General features: G+C 33.8%; 3 protein-coding genes and 1 pseudogene across 7 annotated transcripts; all 4 read right to left on the bottom strand.

The window, feature by feature from the left end:
• Nucleotides 1-4,387: 4,387 nt before the first annotated feature.
• Nucleotides 4,388-6,895, bottom strand: LOC111281035 (pentatricopeptide repeat-containing protein At4g16390, chloroplastic-like). Its single transcript, XM_022868593.2, has 2 exons — nucleotides 5,469-6,895; nucleotides 4,388-4,686 (listed from the first exon to the last, which is right to left on the bottom strand). Exons 1-2 carry the CDS (start codon nucleotides 6,553-6,555, stop codon nucleotides 4,643-4,645), a joined length of 1,131 nt encoding a protein of 376 aa, XP_022724328.2. The 5' UTR covers nucleotides 6,556-6,895; the 3' UTR covers nucleotides 4,388-4,642.
• Nucleotides 6,896-9,773: 2,878 nt separating this feature from the next.
• On the bottom strand, nucleotides 9,774-11,537 carry LOC111281039 (uncharacterized). Of its 2 annotated transcripts, XM_089757224.1 has the most exons (4): nucleotides 11,374-11,537; nucleotides 11,241-11,280; nucleotides 10,761-10,842; nucleotides 9,774-10,545 (listed from the first exon to the last, which is right to left on the bottom strand). In XM_089757224.1, exons 2-4 carry the CDS (start codon nucleotides 11,250-11,252, stop codon nucleotides 9,998-10,000), a joined length of 642 nt encoding a protein of 213 aa, XP_089613350.1. In that variant the 5' UTR covers nucleotides 11,253-11,280; nucleotides 11,374-11,537; the 3' UTR covers nucleotides 9,774-9,997. The 2 variants fall into 2 exon arrangements, with proteins under 2 accessions (XP_089613350.1, XP_089613349.1); XM_089757223.1 differs by having other exon boundaries at nucleotides 11,241-11,379.
• A 953-nt stretch (nucleotides 11,538-12,490) lies between these two features.
• On the bottom strand, nucleotides 12,491-14,277 carry LOC111281040 (uncharacterized; annotated as a pseudogene). The gene is made up of 3 exons (XR_016335118.1): nucleotides 13,936-14,277; nucleotides 13,454-13,535; nucleotides 12,491-13,233 (listed from the first exon to the last, which is right to left on the bottom strand). The product of XR_016335118.1 is annotated as an uncharacterized LOC111281040 (transcript).
• Nucleotides 14,278-16,076: 1,799 nt separating this feature from the next.
• On the bottom strand, nucleotides 16,077-17,782 carry LOC111281036 (uncharacterized). 3 transcript variants are annotated; one of them, XM_089757114.1, is made up of 3 exons: nucleotides 17,685-17,782; nucleotides 17,095-17,176; nucleotides 16,077-16,872 (listed from the first exon to the last, which is right to left on the bottom strand). In XM_089757114.1, the coding sequence occupies exons 2-3, from the start codon at nucleotides 17,165-17,167 to the stop codon at nucleotides 16,313-16,315; spliced, it is 633 nt and encodes a 210-aa protein (XP_089613240.1). In that variant the 5' UTR covers nucleotides 17,168-17,176; nucleotides 17,685-17,782; the 3' UTR covers nucleotides 16,077-16,312. The 3 variants fall into 3 exon arrangements, with proteins under 3 accessions (XP_089613240.1, XP_089613239.1, XP_089613238.1); XM_089757113.1 differs by having other exon boundaries at nucleotides 17,579-17,735; XM_089757112.1 differs by lacking the exon at nucleotides 17,685-17,782 and adding an exon at nucleotides 17,303-17,536.
• Between the last annotated feature and the right edge of the window lie 50 nt (nucleotides 17,783-17,832).

Genomic DNA, 17,832 nt, shown 5'->3' with positions numbered 1-17,832 from the left:
AGGGTGCTAATACTGATGAAGAGCAAACTAAGCGTTCATTGGTGTCCATGAAAAAAAAATTTTGTTGAAGACCGTTTTTCAGGCAAATGTTCTTTATGCAACTTTATGATATGCGCATGAACCAATGCAAAAAGAAAAAAAAAAGGTTAGTATACCCAGAAAAAGAATAAATAACTAAATAAATTTAAACACCACACAAAGTAAAAGGGATGAATCCTATGCTTTTGGTTAATTCTATCAGGGAAGAGTGATGGCTCTATCTATGGGTTAGGCACTCTTAAGGTTCACTATATGTGGTTTTAAGGGTCAAAGTCTAAAGGTCCTCAAATTGTTCCTTACATCCTTGTCCATCACAGACTAGTAAGGCACCCTAATCCTCACCTATTACAGGCTACAAGCGAAAAATGTTCAATTTGAGTGGGAGTATTTCGCTAGCCACTACGGAGGCATTAGACCTCACGAAAGCAATAGAAACTTTACTCCCTCCTAGAGGGACGGAGCTCGGGTATAGAGCTCATGTTATGCACATGCACATGAATGACATAATCAATAAAGTAAATAAACGTGAATGAACAATAATACATATATACAAAAAGGTTCAATTTTATTAGGCTTTTAGATAACACAAATTATTTGATGGCCTGACTCTCAAATTCTTCAGTGGAGTCGCCAAGCTGTTATAACGTCTAAATCCGAGGATCTATCGTTAGACATTGACTTTAGGGAGTCGCCACCAATCTTTTTTATTTAGGTGTGATTGGCCACCTTAAGAATCTGTCATTTTAGGGAACACTTAAGCTTAAGGGTCCCTAAAAGAATAGGTTCGGGTCTGCTAACCAGAACAGGGTTCGGGAGTTCGGTTACGTATGAGAAAGGTTATAGCACCCTCACAACGCCCATCAAAAGATGGTAGCAGCATAATTTTGTGTTATCCAATAAGCCTTAAAATTTTATCAAGTAATTAATTATTAAAAATTATTCTCAATTGACTCTAATACTTTTAGCAGAAAATTGAGAAAATTCTCTCACCTCAAGAGTATGCAAGAAAAACTACTGTTTCACTTGCATAGGTTCCGTCGTCGGATTAATTAAGGAAAAATCAAAATCAAAATCAAAATAGAAAGGAAGGAAATGATATTTGTTCTTGTGTAGGAAAAATTGATACTTTCAACTTTTTTCCAAAAATTATTTTTTTGAAATTTATTTTTTAAGGAAAATTGATACTTTCAACTTTTCCCCAAAAATATTTTTTTGAAATTTATTTCTAAGGAAAATTGATACTTTCAACTTTTCCCCAAAAATATTTTTTTGAAATTTATTTCTAAGGAGAATTGATACTTTCAACTTTTCCTCAAAGATATTTTTTTTTGAAACTTTGATTTCCAAGAAAAATTGATACTTTCAACTTTTCCTTAAAAATATATTTTTTTATTTTTATTTAAAGAATATAAAACAAAATAAAAGTAAAAGTAAATAAAGAAGAAAATAAAATAAAGAAAAGTGAAACAAAAATAAAAATAAGATAAAGATAAAAAATATTAAATAAATCTAATCTAATAAATAAAAAATAGAAAAACAAATAAACAAATAAATGAAAATTCAAAAAAAATTCAAAAAAAAAAAAACTTGGAGCGGCTCGGATAGCGGCTCGGCTCGGCTCAAGGAAGAGAAAACGGCTCGAAGGGCTGCTTGGGAAGCTCGGCTCGGCTTGGCTTGGAGGGGGGCAGGCACGCGCGGGTTGATGCTCCGGTTGGGTCGGGTTTCGGCAAAACGCGCGTATCGTCTGATTACTTAAGGTTAAAACGACGTCGTTTTGAGAAAGTATAAAAGGCACTTCCCTTTGTTTTTCGGCAGAACGCTCTTTCCCTCTCTCTCTCTTCTTTCTTTTTCCTCTCCCCTCTCTCTAAAGGGCCTGAAGAACACCGGTTGAATTTTTGCCGGATTCTGGAAAAAGTCACCGGAATCTGAAAAATTCACCGGAGGTTCATCGAAAGTTTGCTGGAAGATCACCGGTTTCTGGGATTGTTCGCTGGGAACTGGGTAGGTCACCGGAAACATCAAGGTTCGTCGGAATTGTTGCCGAAAAATTCAAATGTTACCGAAATTTTCGCCAGAATCTGGAAATTTCTCAGAAATTTCCAGAAAAATTTTTCGCCAAAAATTTCTAAAAAATTATTTCCGATCCCTACAGCTATCCTAACTCTTCTCAACCTTCTTTAGCCTTCAAAAACTCTTCTATACACCTCTTTTCTCTCATATTTAGTAGCTTTGCTCACTGTTTTCTCTGTGTCCAGCATCTGTTCTAAGAGGTCCCTTTTATAGGGATTGATCAAGAGTTCCTGATCAATCGCAATTCCTCCTTGGACGGGGATTCAATCTTTGAGTCCAATTGGACTCTTTTGATTGAATCCTCATTCCCAGTAGGATTCTTCACCCTTCAATCTCAGCCCTCCAAAAATAAAATTAAAAAAACTAGATAATTAGAAAAGAAAAATAAAAAATCATTATAGGATAAATAAAAAAAATAATATCAGATATATAATTAGATAAATAAAAATACAAAAATAAATAAAATAAAAGATAAAAAATAATAAATATATATATAAATATATATATTAGTAATAATACATAAATAATAAAATACATAGGATATACATAAAATATAAAATAAAATAAAAATGACAAAGATAAAATTGAACCTACCCATTTGGACCAAGCTCAATTGATCCGGGCCTCGATCAAATTGGGTGTCTACACCTACCTATTTGGGCTAGGCCCAATTGATCCGGGCCTGGACCAATTTGGGTGTCTACATTTACCATTTGAAATTTTTAAGAATCTCATGATTAGATAATTATCAAATATTTTCAACCAAATTTGGAAAAAAATACAATTACTTTTATTAAATTTCATCTAAAATATTTCAATATTTGGGATAAATTTAGAGAAAATTTCTCACCTATAGATTTCTTAAAAATTTATCATTTAAAATTTTTAAGAATTTTATCATTGGGTAATTTGTACTTAATTTTAAAATTTTTATCAATATTTTTTATTTTTTTATTTTGAAAATAAATATTAATTATTATTATTAAAACTTTATCTAAATTATTTCACCATTTGGGATAAATTTAAACAAAATTTTTTACTTAAGAATTTTATAAAAATTTATCATTTGAAATTTTTATAAATTTCATCATTGGATAATTAATATCTATTTCTAAAATTTTATTTTTTACTTTTTATTATTTTTTAAAAAATTTAATCATGCAAAAAATGCTAAAAAAAACACATAAAATAAATATAAAAAAATAAAAAAAATCAAAGAACGACTCAGCTTGACTGAAATTCGGCTCGGCTTAAGGCACAAAAAGCAGCTCGTAAAAGCGGTTTAAAAACGCGGCTCGACTCATCTCGGTTGAAGGGTTGGCTGGAACGTGGGTCGACCAAAACGGGTTGCACTCAGGTTTGGTTATCCGAATGAAAAATGCACGGATCCTAGGTGTTTTTAACTCCAAAACGACGTTGTTTTGCGCATGTATAAAAGGCTAAAATCCGATCTTTTCTTCAGATTTCCCTTATTTCCTCTCTCTCTTCCCTTTTCTTTTCTCTCCCCTTCTTTCTATAAACCTAGAATCCGATTGAATATTCAATCAAAAACTAGGAAAAATACACCAAAAAATTCATCGAAATCTGAAATTTTTTTAGAAATTTTTCAGAAAAAAAATGTCAAAAAATTTAAAAAAATTCTTAAAAATCCTAAAATTGCTTCTGACACATTCTAAAAATTTTTCTAAATTCTACCTTCTATTTTTTGCTCTCTGTTTTGTGTGTCTTCATTTATTTTGTGTCTTGACCTATATTTATAGGCATTGATAAGAAGAGTTTATGATCAATACCAATTTTTTTTGTAATTAGGATTCAATCTTTGAGTCTAATTTCAAGTTTACCAACCACAGATTCACGGCAAAAAATTTTTCTTCTAGAACAAAAATTATATTGAAAAAAATAATAATTAAAATAAAATTATGAACAAATGAAAATAAAATAGAAAAATAAAAATAAAAATGAGCCAATCTTGCCCCATTTAGATCAGGTCCAATTGGTCTGAGCCTGGATTAAATTGGATGTCTATATAATATATGAAAAAAAAAAAACCAATTAAAGAAATATTACCTAATTAAGTGAATAGTCAAAAGAAAGGGAAAAAAAGTCTATAGACAATACTTATAAAATATAAGAATATATATGTTTATGTAATTTTATACCTTGTAATATATATATATATATATATATAATCCAAATTAAAGACTGTGGGCTTATCATAAGTATCTTTTTTTTGTGAGGTGTCTTTTATAAGATAAAATCATGAGATCAAAAAGGTCAGAGTAAATAATACCTCACAATAATATAAACTGTAACATGTAAGTTGATCTAAAACATCGGATTAATGAATATTCAAATCCCAAAATCATACAAATTCGAAGTTTAAGTCTCAACTTGTAATACCAGTTCAGGGCATGCAACATCACATGTGAATCGTACACGTCTCCCTAGGCCCAATGGCTCGCAGCTGTCGACATTTGTCGATGTCCATTTTTCAGTATGTCCTTTCGTCCGTCTGTTCATGGAGAACCCTCGATCACCAATTCAGGGGTGGAACACACGACTTGAATCGTGAATTTCCTTTAGCAAGTAGCAACCATCGATTGACTAGTATTAGTACAATCAATGTCAATATATTATCACAAGTACATGAAGGTAAAAATTTACATAGCGATGATGATGATGATGATGATGATGATGATGATGATGATGATGATGATGATGATGATGATGATGATGATGATGATGCATTTTTTGTTGTTTAATCAAGTAGTGTAGTATAATATTATGTATCTATAGCTCACATTCACATGATTCAGGATGATGCGTGTAACCTGCGGAATTCTGGAGGGGATAATTAATGACATTAATTACGCTTTAATTTTGGGACCTCAAGCGTATATTGTCATTCTCTCTCATTACTAAACAACATAATAATTCCACCTTTTTTATTTTTCAATTTGTGTGCATCTTGAAAAAAGTTTTGACTCTTATAGTTTAATTTTTTTATAATATTATGTATCGCACTTTCTATTTTAAAAAATTAAAAAAATTTTAAATATAGTAAAATAATAATAATAATAATAATAATAAAAGTACGTCGGTTCGTCTAAGCTTTGAAACGCGAACTACACTTCATCTGCGTCGGGCAAAGGGTTCAGTGTGATTGGCTAAATCAGAGATGTAATGAGCTAGGTCGGACAAAATTAATTTACGAGTGGGCTTAGATAAGCCGCTTTTATTCTCCAGTTGGGAACACATGCTGGGCTTTCTTGACTTTTTGGTAATTGCCTTAAGTGTTAGTAATATTTCCTACTGCCTCCCACAGTTTTGGGCTTTACATACATTAAGAGCATCCTCACCATATGGAGCTCTCGCATAAGCTCGTAAGAGTGACGCATAGGTTGCCCGATTTGGTGAAAATCCATTGGTTATCATCTCTTTGTAAATAGTCTTGGCCTGCCAAGGCCTCTTGGCTCTCCCCATGGCATCCAACAAAGTATTATATATAATTACATTAGGTTTAGCACCTAAGGCCTTCATTTCCCCGTAAACATTTAAACAGCCATCATAATTTCCAGATATCCAATATATTTTAATCAAAGTTGAAAAGGTAACAGGATCAATACGCCATTTTTCTGTTCGAGCACGGTCATACAGGGTGAAGGCCATATCAACATTTGCAGCCCGGCCATAGGCATCCATCATGGCAGAGTAAGTGACGTCATGCGGATCACACCCATATGTAGGCATTTTCTCAAACCACTCAACAGCCTTACCGGGCAAAGCACAGACCCTAGCACAACTAATCAACGTTGAAAAGGTAACGTTGTCGGGCTTAACCCCTCTTTGAAGCATTTCATCAAACAGTTTCTCAGCTCCATTCATATCCTTAGACTTTCTAAAAACCTTGATGGTGACATTATAAAGAATGACCTCTCGACTTGGTTTCCTTAGTGTCCTTTGAATATGATTAAGAGCAAGCAATGCGGTATGAGGGTTTGACATGTTATTGAGAACAACAACAGCATCTCGTTCCGAAACATCGTAACGTAAACTAGTCAAAACAGTTAAAACATCTTGTTCATTTGGATTGCAAGAATCCAAAGACTCAGCTACTTGGAGCAGAGAAGAGTACCTGGAATCATAAGACAATTGCCTGAGGCATGAAGCTCTGGGGCTTCTGGGATTGACCCACGCATGGGTATTGGTTTTGCCATCTGGGTACTGCGAAAAGGAGAGTTTTGGAGGCTTTTCGGTTTCTTTGGTCAAGGGGTCTTTCAAGGAGACATGAGTTACTTGGATAGAGGTTTTAGATAGTGAGGAGAAGGAAAGCAGCTTTAGAGAAGGAGCGGAACTTCTTATAGGTCTTGGTTTGGGTGAAGCAGAGAGAGAGTGAAGGTCACAGGCAAGAGAAGAAGTTGAGGAGCATAGATGATGACACGCCATTTTTCTATCTATTTGTTTAAGCTTTGGCCTTTGGCTAACTTATACACTCAAAGCTCGAGACAGTAGAAGAGAAGCGTAGATGCAGATTACATGGAGAGAAAGGAATGGCCTGTTGTTTTTCCTTATCAAAAAGCCATGGATAGATAGTTTATCTAATTTGACCATTTTAACCTTGTAGATTCCACGTTGCGATTCGCTTTCTTATTGTTTCCATCAAAATATCTACTTTTGTTCGACTTGACCTCTACCAAAAGAAAAAAGAAATTGTAAATAAAAAAAGCAGTGCATCATAATTCATTGTTTTTGCAATTCTTTCGTTATGTCTCGAGTGGATGAGGTGTGAAAAGACAACTTTTCTCATATATAAATATAGATATACAAAATTTAAGATGATACGTGAAAGTAAACACAATGATTATAATTTGAGATTTTCAATTTAATTGGTTGCGATTAAGTCAAATCTTATATAAATAAGAAATACAAAATTATAAGACGGCCCGGAAAGTGTTACCCCATAAATAAATAAATAAAATAAACCAAAAAGCAGGTGTATTTATAATAAGATAAGAGATTCACTGGGCTACAAACTTTTTGTTAGGCCGCCCTTCCAGGCCATTGTCTTATGATCTGCTAAACCCTATAACTTATTAAATCTTTCTATCAACCAACAGCTATTTGACGAATTGAAAGTAACTTGGCAACTCGATTGGGAATTATCCCCCACTTGGAGATAACTTTTATCATATATTATGTTATTGATTAGTCTAAGTGTGAACAAGGTATTGATACCCTCATAAGACACATCCTAAGACAATACAAATTAATTTAATATTATCTTAAAAGGGTCTTATGTAAATGGTTTTTTTATTCTTAATTAAATTTCATTATTTAAAATATTGAAAGGTTTTTAGAACTTTTCAAATATTTTGATAGAATTTTAAGAAAATTTATCCATTTTAAAATTACTAAAAAGACTCATTTATTTTCTTGAAGAAAAACTACCATCAGATTAATTTAAGACTTTATAGAAAGAGTTTAGTTTTATTTTACCAACCTTTATTTTTACAAAATATTTTATTAAAAATAAATAAAATATTTTTTTATTGAAATACTCCTAAAATCTTTCAAACACTTTTGGTAAAGATTCTAAGAAAAATCATCACCTAAAAATTTCAAACACCACTTGCAATTTTCTTTTAAATTCATCATTGGAAAATTTTTTATTTATTTTCATTTTTTAATTTTACACGTTACAAATAAATAAAAATAATTATAAAAAAATTACAAATTTATTTGTCTATCACATATTTTTAGTTTTTTATGTTGTCAAATGATTAAAACATATTCTTAATATAAAATTTTAAATATGTATGTAAATAAAAAATGGACAAATACATAAGCAAATCAGTAAAACAAAAATTAAATTAAAACAATAATATAATATAATATAATATAATATAAATAAATAAAAAGAAAAGTAACAAAATAAAAAACAAAAAAAAAATGATTACAATATGCCCAAAACAATATATATATATATATCAAAAGTTCTTTCTTCAAATCATTCCAACCAATTTAATTTATACCTTAATTAATCTTTTAATCATTTTTCATGTTTTACTTAAATGTCGTCTTTGAAATGGAGGAATCTCACTTATGAAGTAACTTTAATGTTATAGATGCGAAGCTAGTAGCAACTTGAAGCTATTGGTTACCGACGACGGCAATGGCATCTTTCATTAATATTTATTTGATGGAACCTATGATTAATGATTCCATCAATATTCGACTTCTTAAAACCTTATATATATTGTGGTATTTTATTCTCTATCACTTCATCCACTTTCTCCATTAATAATTTCATGTCTTGTTGCTAAATCACACTACATTACTTAATTTCTTTAATTTCTAGTGCCATTTAATTAAGTTGATGCATAGAAATTTGCCTTCCCTTCTGTTTCAATCATCATCCACCAGTGACCAGTCTTAGGGCTTTGCATTTCTTTAATCCGGGACCGACAACGATCACGCTTCTTCTTTCTTTTTTTTTTAATTATAATATATATTACTTAATATGAAAAATGGTTTGGTGGTCGCATCATTGCAGGTTATCGTTAGGAAAGAATAACATCATGCGCCCATATATATATATATATATATATATATATATATTCGATGCAACCAAATCCCCTGCTGCTACCCTTATACTTGTCACATAATAATCAATTTGGCCGCTTGAAAATAGCTAAGCAATAACGCCGTAAAGAAAAATATTAATATAATATTTGAGATATAAAATAATATTTGTTGTTAAATTATGATTTTTCGTTTTCCATTCTTTTTTTTTTTTTTTTTTTGTTTCTTTCTTACAAACAAGGGGAAAAGAGTTTGAAGTAGATTGTCTGCCAGCGCAAAAGCAATTTGACACGTGATAAATGTACCCCTAGGAAACGTTTACTTTGATATGACGTGAAAGTTTGGGAATTATAGGCTTATCTTCGGGGTTGTACGTTGTTTTGTAATTGGTTTGGCTTCTTCATATCAAGTAATGGATGATCATTTATTTTGATTGACTAGCGAATATTGAAAAGGCGCATCCTCATGCTTAATTAATTTGGGGCAACGTAAGAGACAGGATTGAGATGTCTCGTTCACATTTTACAACAAGGATATTAAACGTATATATGAGATGTTAGATTTTAGCCGGACGACGACTTCATATTCTTTAATTCTTCAGATACAGCAAGGGGATCTTGAAAACAGAAGAAGATATTGGATTGAAAATTTGGAAGCTTTTTTCTCTCTCTTTTTTTTTTTTGGTTTTTTTTTTAAATTAAAATGATTGTTTTGCAAGAGCATAGTATAAATATTATACCATATATATATATTCACAATTCTATATGCATTAGTCAAATTTGTTAAAAAGACATTAGATTAAATACCATGTTGATGTTGATCATGATTCCACAAGTTAACTCATAACGGGTGGTGTTGTAATTACATTAAAGCATATATTGTTTGAGGCATATAAAAAGGCATTACGTCGCATGCCATGACATTAAGCTAAACTTTCTAGATGACTTGTGGCTTAACGACCAAGTAGTTATCAAATTCCATGACCCTGAATCTGGATTTCTTTGCATTACTTTAACAGAAAGACATTGACAAAGGTACTAATACACAAAAGAAGAGCAGAAGGTGAAAGGAAACGCACCATGGAAAAAGCAAATCTTTTTTTTTATTAATTATTAAAGATTCCACCAATTCCACCACCAACCTTTATTAATCTTTTTCCTACGAGCTGTAAAAACCTTTATATAAAAAAAAAAAAAAAAACAAATTCACATGCAATTAAAAGTGACTGAATATTCGACGGAGACAACTACAAGATGATTATCAGTGATGTCATGATTTGACGATGGGCTGAGTAGCATGTATCACGTTACATGACTGAGCAACCCTTTTGGTTTTCTTCGTTAAAACAGTAATTGTACCCACGGCAGGGGCAGCACCAGCTATCATAAACTGGCCTACCACAGGACTCATAACATGGGCGTGGGGGTGGTCCACCATTGTAGCAAGGGCCCCCACCACGTCCATGATAACAATCCGTGCAACAAAACCCAGGAAAGACAATTAGCGGTGGTGGTGGTGGTGGTGGTGGTGGTGGTGGTGGTGGTCCACCAATGTAGCAAGGGCCCCCACCACGTCCATGATAACAATCCGTGCAACAAAACCCAGGATTGACAATTGGCGGTGGTGGTGATGGTGACGGTGGTCGTTGTGCTGGTTTTATAGGTGGCGGTGGTGGTGACGGTGGTCGTTGTGGTGGTTTTAGAGGTGGCGGTGGCGGTGGTGGTTTGATCTCAATACTCTTGATTGATCCGCAGCCCTTGCAGCGTATCTTGTCCCTGATCTTCTCTGGAGAGCAGCATACCACCTTAATTGTCACCGTGTTGGCCTTCTCGTCGTATGTCTGGTCTCGTATTTCTCTTGTTCACAAAAGCCATCGTCAAATATCAACTCAGACCATTTCTCGCCTTGAGCTCAATGATTAATTACCTAAATAACTAACTAACTAACTATGTTGTAATTCAATATATAGATAAAATGACAAATAAGATTTATTTATATAAATAAATAATTATGCACATATGCAGATATACAAAGAGAATTAAGCATAAAAATTCAAGATAAAAACTCACGAGGGAATTTACAGAGTATTTTCTTGACCTTCTTGTAGCAGCGGCGGCAATGCAGGTCGACCTTCAGTACCATTGTCGTCACCTACATCCGTACACACATCAGGGCGGGTTTCTTATTTGAGGATAAAACAAAAAGTAAAAATATAATACTACAAGTAATTAAGTATGTATGATGAAAGAGATCGTAGTAAAAAATTCCATATATCACCATTCGCAAACAAAGCATTTTTCTGCTTTACAGACAAGGGAAAGGGAAATACAATACTCAGGTTCTGACATGGAAGAATGGGCAGATGAGCTATTGAAGAGCACAGAAAAGAAAGAACCACAAAATCGAAAAATAACAATAACTTTTTACAAAAATATTCAATACGGGGAAACATGGACCAGTAGACAAACGAAAAAAAAAAAGAAGAAGAAATGGGTGTTAGCTGTTAAGCACTGAAAGAAACTATAGAGGAAAGAGATATGGGTAGAAACCTTCTCCGCCATAGCTAGGACCTCAAATCCCAGATCTGAACTGAAAAGAAAGAAACAAAGCAAGAGATATCAAATGAAGAACTATAATTACAAAGTGAAACAGACCAAAGGGCACGATGGGTGAAGGACTCACTCAAGAGCCTTATAAATTAAGCCTAGGGAGTGTACTGTCGTGCACTAACACCCAATAAGTAGAGAACACGTAGAGTATGCCGTAGAAATAGAATTTCAAATGATCAGGAGGATTTCGTTACGTATAGCTCATATTCACATGATTCAGGATGGTGCAAGTAATCTGAGGAATCCGGGAGGGGATAAATAATGAAATTAATTAAGCTTTAATTTTGAGAGCTTAAGCATATATTGTCATTCTCTCTCATTACTAATTAACATTACTTGCATTTGATGTGAAAGTTTGGGGTACTTCCCTTCTGAGTGGTACGTTGTTTTGTAATTGGTTTGGCTTTTTCATGTCAAGCAATGGATGATCATATATGTGGTTACAGCTTGGATGTTGAGTTGCTTTTGCTTGGCATGTGAACATTTACGCGGCGCATCCGTATGCTTAATAATTTGCAGCAACTGTCAGAGACGACTTTGACATGACTCGTTCATATTTTACATTTATAAGGCGCATCCGTATGCTTAATAATATGCGGCAACCGTCAGAGACGACTTTGAAATGACTCGTTCATATTTTACAGCCAGGATATTGAATGTATACATGAGATCTTAGATTTTAGCCGGATGACGATTACACTTAAACTTCCATTCGTTTAGTTGTTCAGAAACGGCGAGTGGATCTTGAAAACAGAAGAAGATACTGGATTGAAATTTGGAAGCTTTTGTCTCTCTTTTTTTTTCTTTGTTTTTTTTAATTAAAATATAGATTTACAACAGTATAGTATATATTATAATATATATTCACACTTATATACGTCAGTTAAAGTTACAAACACATTAGATTAAATAAGTATGTTGATCTTGATCTTGATTCCACAAGTTAACTCATAGCGGGTGGTGTTGTAATTACATTAAAGCATATATTGTTTGAGGCATATATGAAGGCATTACGTCCCATGCCATGACATGAAGCTAAAGTTTCTAGATGACGTGCGGCTTAACGACGAAGTAGTTATGAAATTCCATAACCCTGGATCTGGATTTCTTTGCAATACTTTAACAGCAAGACATTGTCTAAGATACTAAAACACAAAAGAAAAACAGTAGGTGAAAGGGAACGCACCATGGAAAAAGCCAATCTTTTTTTATCAATTATTAAAGATTCCACCAATTCCAACACCAACCCTTATTAATCTTTTTCCCACGAGCTGTAAAAACTTTTATATACTAACAAAAAAAAAATTCACATGCAATTAAAAGTGACTGAATATTCATCGGAGACAACTAGAAGATGATTATCAGTGATGTCATGAATTGACGATGCCCTCGGTAACATGTATCACGTTATGGTTGAGCAACCTTGTGGGTTTTCCTCGGTAAAACAGTAACTGTAGCCGCCGCCGTGGCAGTCCAGCTATCATAAACAGGCCTACCATAGGTCAAATAACATGGGCGCGGGGGTGGTCCACCAAAGTAGCAAGGGCCCCCACCATGTCCATGATAACAATCCGTGCAACAAAATCCAATCGGCGGATAGTGCATTGGCGGTGATTTTTCCGGTACTTTTGGTTTCTCTGGCTTCTTTTCGGGCTCTTTAGGCTTCTCAGGTTTCTTTTCAGGTTCTTTAGGCTTTTCAGGTTTCTTCTCAGGCTCCTCGGGCTTTTCAGGTTTCTTCTCGGGTTCTTTAGGCTTTTCAGGTTTCTTCTCAGGCTCCTTGGGTTTTGGAGATGGTGAGGTGGTTTGATCTCAATACTCTTGATGGATCCGCCACCCTTGCAGCATATCTTGTCCCTGATCTTCTCTGGACAGCAGCATACCACTGTGATTGTCACCATGTTGGCCTTCTCGTCGTATATCTGGTCTCATATTTCTTTTGTTCACAAAAGCCATCATCAAATATCAACTCAGACCATTTCTCTCCTTGAGCTCAATGATCACCTAACTAACTAACTAACTAACTATGTTCCATTTCAGTACTAACTATATAGAGATAAAATGACAAATACGATTTATTTATATAAATAAAATAATTATGTACATATGCAGATATACAAAGAGAATTAAGCATAAAAACCAAGACAGAAACTCACGAGGGAATTTACAGAGTACTTTCTTGACCTTCTTGTAGCAGCGACAGCACTGAAGGTCGACCTTCAGCACCATTGTCGTCACCTACATCCGTACACACATCAGGGTGGGTTTCTTATTTGAGGATAAAACAAAAAGTAAAAATATAATGCTACAAGTAATTAAGTATGTATGATGAAAGAGATCGTCGTAATTAATTCCATATATCACCATTAGCAAACAAGGCATTTTTATGCTTTACAGACAAGGGAAAGGGAAATACAAGACTCAGGCTCTGACATGGAAGAATGGGCAGATGAGCTATTGAAGAGCACAGATAAGAAAGAACCACAAAATCGAAAAATAACATCAACTTTTTATAAAAATATACAATACAGGTAAACATGGACAAGGAGAAAAACAATAAAAAAAAAAAGGAAGAATTGGGTGTTAGATGTTTAGTATTGAACGAAACTATAGAGAAAAGAGATATGTGGTTAGAAACCTTCGCCATTGCTAGGACTAGAAAACCCCAGATCTGAACTGAAAAGAAAGAAGCAAAGCAAGAGATCAAATGAAGAATTACAATTACAAAGTGAAACAGACCAAAGGGCAAGATGGGTGAAGAACTCCCTCAAGAACCTTAAAAATTAAGACTAGGGAGTGTAGTTTCGTGCACTAACACCCAATATGTAGAAAACCCATGGAGTTTGCCGTAGAAATAGAATTTCAAATGATAAGGAGGATTTCGTTAGGTATAGCTCATATTCACATGATTCAGGATGATGCAACTAATCTGTGGAATCCGGGAGGGGATCAATAATGACATTAATTAAGCTTTAATTTTGAGAGCTTAAGCATATATTGTCATTCTCTCTCATTACTAATTAACATTACTTTCATTTGATGTGAAAGTTTGGCGTTTAGATACTTTTCTTCTGGGTGGTACGTTGTTTTGTAATTGGTTTGGCTTTTTCATGTCAAGCAATGGATGATCATATATGTGGTTAGGTTTGGATGTTGAGTTGATTTTGATTGACTTGTGAAAATTTATAAGGCGCATCCGTATGCTTAATAATTTGCGGCAACCGTCAGAGACGAGTTTGACACGACTCGTTCATAAATTACAGCAAGGATATTGAACGTATACATGAGATCTTAGATTTTAGCCGGATGACGACAACACTGAAACTTCATTTCGTTTGGTTCTTCAGTAACAGCGAGTGGATCTTGAAAACAGAAGAAGATATTGGATTGAAATTTTGGAAGCTTTTGTCTCTCTTTTTTTGTCTTTATTTTTTTAATTAAAATATAATTTTACAACAGTATAGTATATATTATAAGATTAATATTTTATATATAGATAATATATTATTTTTATACATCGTTAATGAATAATATAATAATATTTTATTAATAAATTAAATTTTAAATTTTAAATTTTTAAAAATAAATATTAATATAAATATGAGATATGTATCTTTCTATAAATTCGAAAATGATAAAATAAAATCATGAGAGGAAAATAAGAAATTAAATTAAAAAATTAAAAAAATTAAAAGAAGAAGACGGTGAATACAAAAAGAGGTGATAAAAAATTTTTTAATTTTAATTAATTAACCCACTGTGCTTCTTTCTTTCAGAATGGATCGATCAAGCTCTTCTTATCTTTCCAACTCGAAATACGCGACGATCAAAGATGGCTTTACCAGCTGCCTGTGATATTCAAAAGAAAACTAGATCAGAGTGCAAAAGTGCCTTTTGCCTCGCCTTCGACAGTCCTTCGTTAGTCAATTTCGGGTCTACAACTACAAATAGGCTATAAAGCAAGCACCTATGGCTGGATAGAACCCAATTTTTCAAAGGTGATTGTTGGCAGGGCAAGTAAGGACGCAAAGCCGACGGTGTTCCGAATTAAATGTAATGAGCACCAGAGGGAACTCCCCAATGGAAATGAATGCGAATTGCAAGACTTGGAATAGGCTCCGAAACGAAGTAGACGGATGAGAACGGAATCTTTTCAATTGAAAGAGAATAGAGTTCAACCAACCTGTCTGTGTGCCTGTGCCCTCGAACAGAGACAGAGAAAGAGTAGAAAAGAAAATATTCTGCAAATACAGAGGAGGTGACAAAAAAGAGAAAATTTTTAATTTTAATTAATTAGTTTTAAATAAATTTATTAATATTTATTTTTAAAAATTTGAAATTTAAAAATTTTATTTATTAATAAAATATTTTTATATTATTTACTAACAGTGTATAAAAATAATATATTAAATATTAATCCTATAATATAATATATATTCACAATTATATACATCAGTTAAAGTTACAAAGACATTGGATTAAATACGTATGTTGATGTTGATCTTGATTCCACAAGTTAACTCATAACGGGTGGTGTTGTAATTACATTAAAGCATATATTGTTTGAGGCATATATGGAGGCATTAAGTCGCATGCCAAGACACGAAGCTAAAGTTTCTAGATGACTTGGGGCTTAACGACGAAGTAGTTATCAAATTCCATGACCCTGGATCTGGATTTCTTTGCAATACTTTAACAGCAAGACATTGACTAAGATACTAATACACAAAAGAAAAACAGAAGGCGAAAGGAAACGCACCATGGAAAAAGCAAATCATCTATACAATAGAGACTTTTAACTTTTTTTTTATTAATTATTAAAGACTCCACCAATTCCACCACCAACCTTTATTAATCTTTTTCGTACGAGCTGTAAAAACCTTTATATACTCAAACAAAAAAAAAAAAACAAATTCACATGCAATTAAAAGTGACTGAATATTCAACGGAGACAACTAGAAGATGATTATCAGTGATGTCATGAATTGACGATGCGCTCATTAACACGTATCACGTTACATGGTTGAGCAACCTTGCGGGTTTTCTTCGGTAAAACAGTAACTGTAGCCGGCGCCGCGGCAGCCCCAGCTATCATAAACCGGCCTACCATAGGTCACATAACATGGGCGTGGGGGTGGTCCACCAAAGTGGCAAGGGCCTCCACCATGTCCATGATAACAATCCGTGCAACAAAATCCAATCGGCGGATAGGCCATTGGCGGTGATTTTTCCTGTTCTTTTGGTTTCTCTGGCTTCTTTTCGGGCTCTTTCGGCTTCTCAGGTTTCTTTTCAGGTTCTTTAGGCTTTTCAGGTTTCTTCTCAGGCTCCTTGGGCTTTTCAGATTTCTTCTCGGGTTCTTTAGGCTTTTCAGGTTCAGGTTTTTTCTTCTCCGGTTCGTTAGCCTTTTCAGGTTTCTTCTCAGTCTCCTTGGGTTTTGGAGGTGGTTTGATCTCAATACTCTTGATGGATCTACCACCCTTGCAGCATATCTTGTCCCTGATCTTCTCTGGAGAGCAGCATACCACCGTGATTGTCACCGTGTTGGCCTTCTCGTCGTATATCTGGTCTCGTATTTCTTTTGTTCACAAAAGCGATCATCAAATATCAACTCAGACCATTTCTCTCCTTGAGCTCAATGATCACCTAACTAACTAACTAACTAACTATGTTCTAATTCATTACTAAGTATATATAGATAAAATGACAAATACGATTTATTTATATAAATAAAATAATTATGAACATATGCCAGATATACAAAGAGAATTAAGCATAAAAATTCAAGATAGAAACTCACGAGGAAATTTACAGAGTACTTTCTTGACCTTCTTGTAGCAGCGACAGCACTGCAGGTCGACCTTCAGCACCATTGTCGTCACCTACATCCGTACACACATCAGGGTGGGTTTCTTATTTGAGGATAAAACAAAAAGTAAAAATATAATACTACAAGTAATTAAGTATGTATGATGAAAGAGATCGTAGTAATTAATTCCATATATCACCATTAGCAACCAAAGCATTTTTCTGCTTTACAGACAACGGAAAGGGAAATACAAGACTCAGGTTCTGACATGGAAGAGTGGGCAGATGAGCTATTGAAGAGCACAGAAAAGAAAGAACTACAAAATCGAAAAATAACAATAACTTTTTATAAAAATATACAATACAGGTAAACATGGACAAGGAGAAAAACAATGAAAAAGAAAAAAGGAAGAATTGGGTGTTAGATGTTTAGTACTGAACGAAACTATAGAGAAAAGAGATATGTGGTTAGAAACCTTCTCCGCCATTTCTAGGACCAGAAAACCCCAGATCTGAACTGAAAAGAAAGAAGCAAAGCAAGAGAGATCAAATGAAGAATTATAATCACAAAGTGAAACAGACCTAAAGGCAAGAGGGGTGAAGGACACACTCTACAGCCTTATAATTTAAGCCTAGGAGTGTAGTTTCGTGCACTAACCCCACAAGTACAGAACACATGTAGTATGCCCGTAGAAATAGAATTTCAAATGATCGGAGGATTGTCGTTATT

This window comes from Durio zibethinus, chromosome 28, assembly GCF_047325235.1.
Source record: "Durio zibethinus cultivar Kanyao isolate XHJ-2024 chromosome 28, ASM4732523v1, whole genome shotgun sequence".
Lineage (NCBI taxonomy): Eukaryota > Viridiplantae > Streptophyta > Magnoliopsida > Malvales > Malvaceae > Durio > Durio zibethinus.
Note: the sequence above shows the minus strand (reverse complement) of the source record. Positions and strands in the feature narration are given on the sequence as shown.

Bases quoted from the DNA above. Each gene is read 5' to 3' on its own strand.
- LOC111281035 (XM_022868593.2), bottom strand. From the start codon at position 6,555: ATGGCGTGTCATCATCTATGCTCCTCAACTTCTTCTCTTGCCTGTGAC. The intron at 4,687-5,468 runs GTGAGGATGCTC...TACTTGCTAAAG, and splicing joins TTATGCGAGAGCTCCATATG to GAAATTCACGATTCAAGTCG.
- LOC111281036 (XM_089757112.1), bottom strand. The intron at 16,873-17,094 runs GTGAGTTTCTAT...TGTGAACAAAAG, and splicing joins AGTACTCTGTAAATTTCCTC to AAATACGAGACCAGATATAC.
- LOC111281039 (XM_089757224.1), bottom strand. The intron at 10,546-10,760 runs GTGAGTTTTTAT...TGTGAACAAGAG, and splicing joins AATACTCTGTAAATTCCCTC to AAATACGAGACCAGACATAC.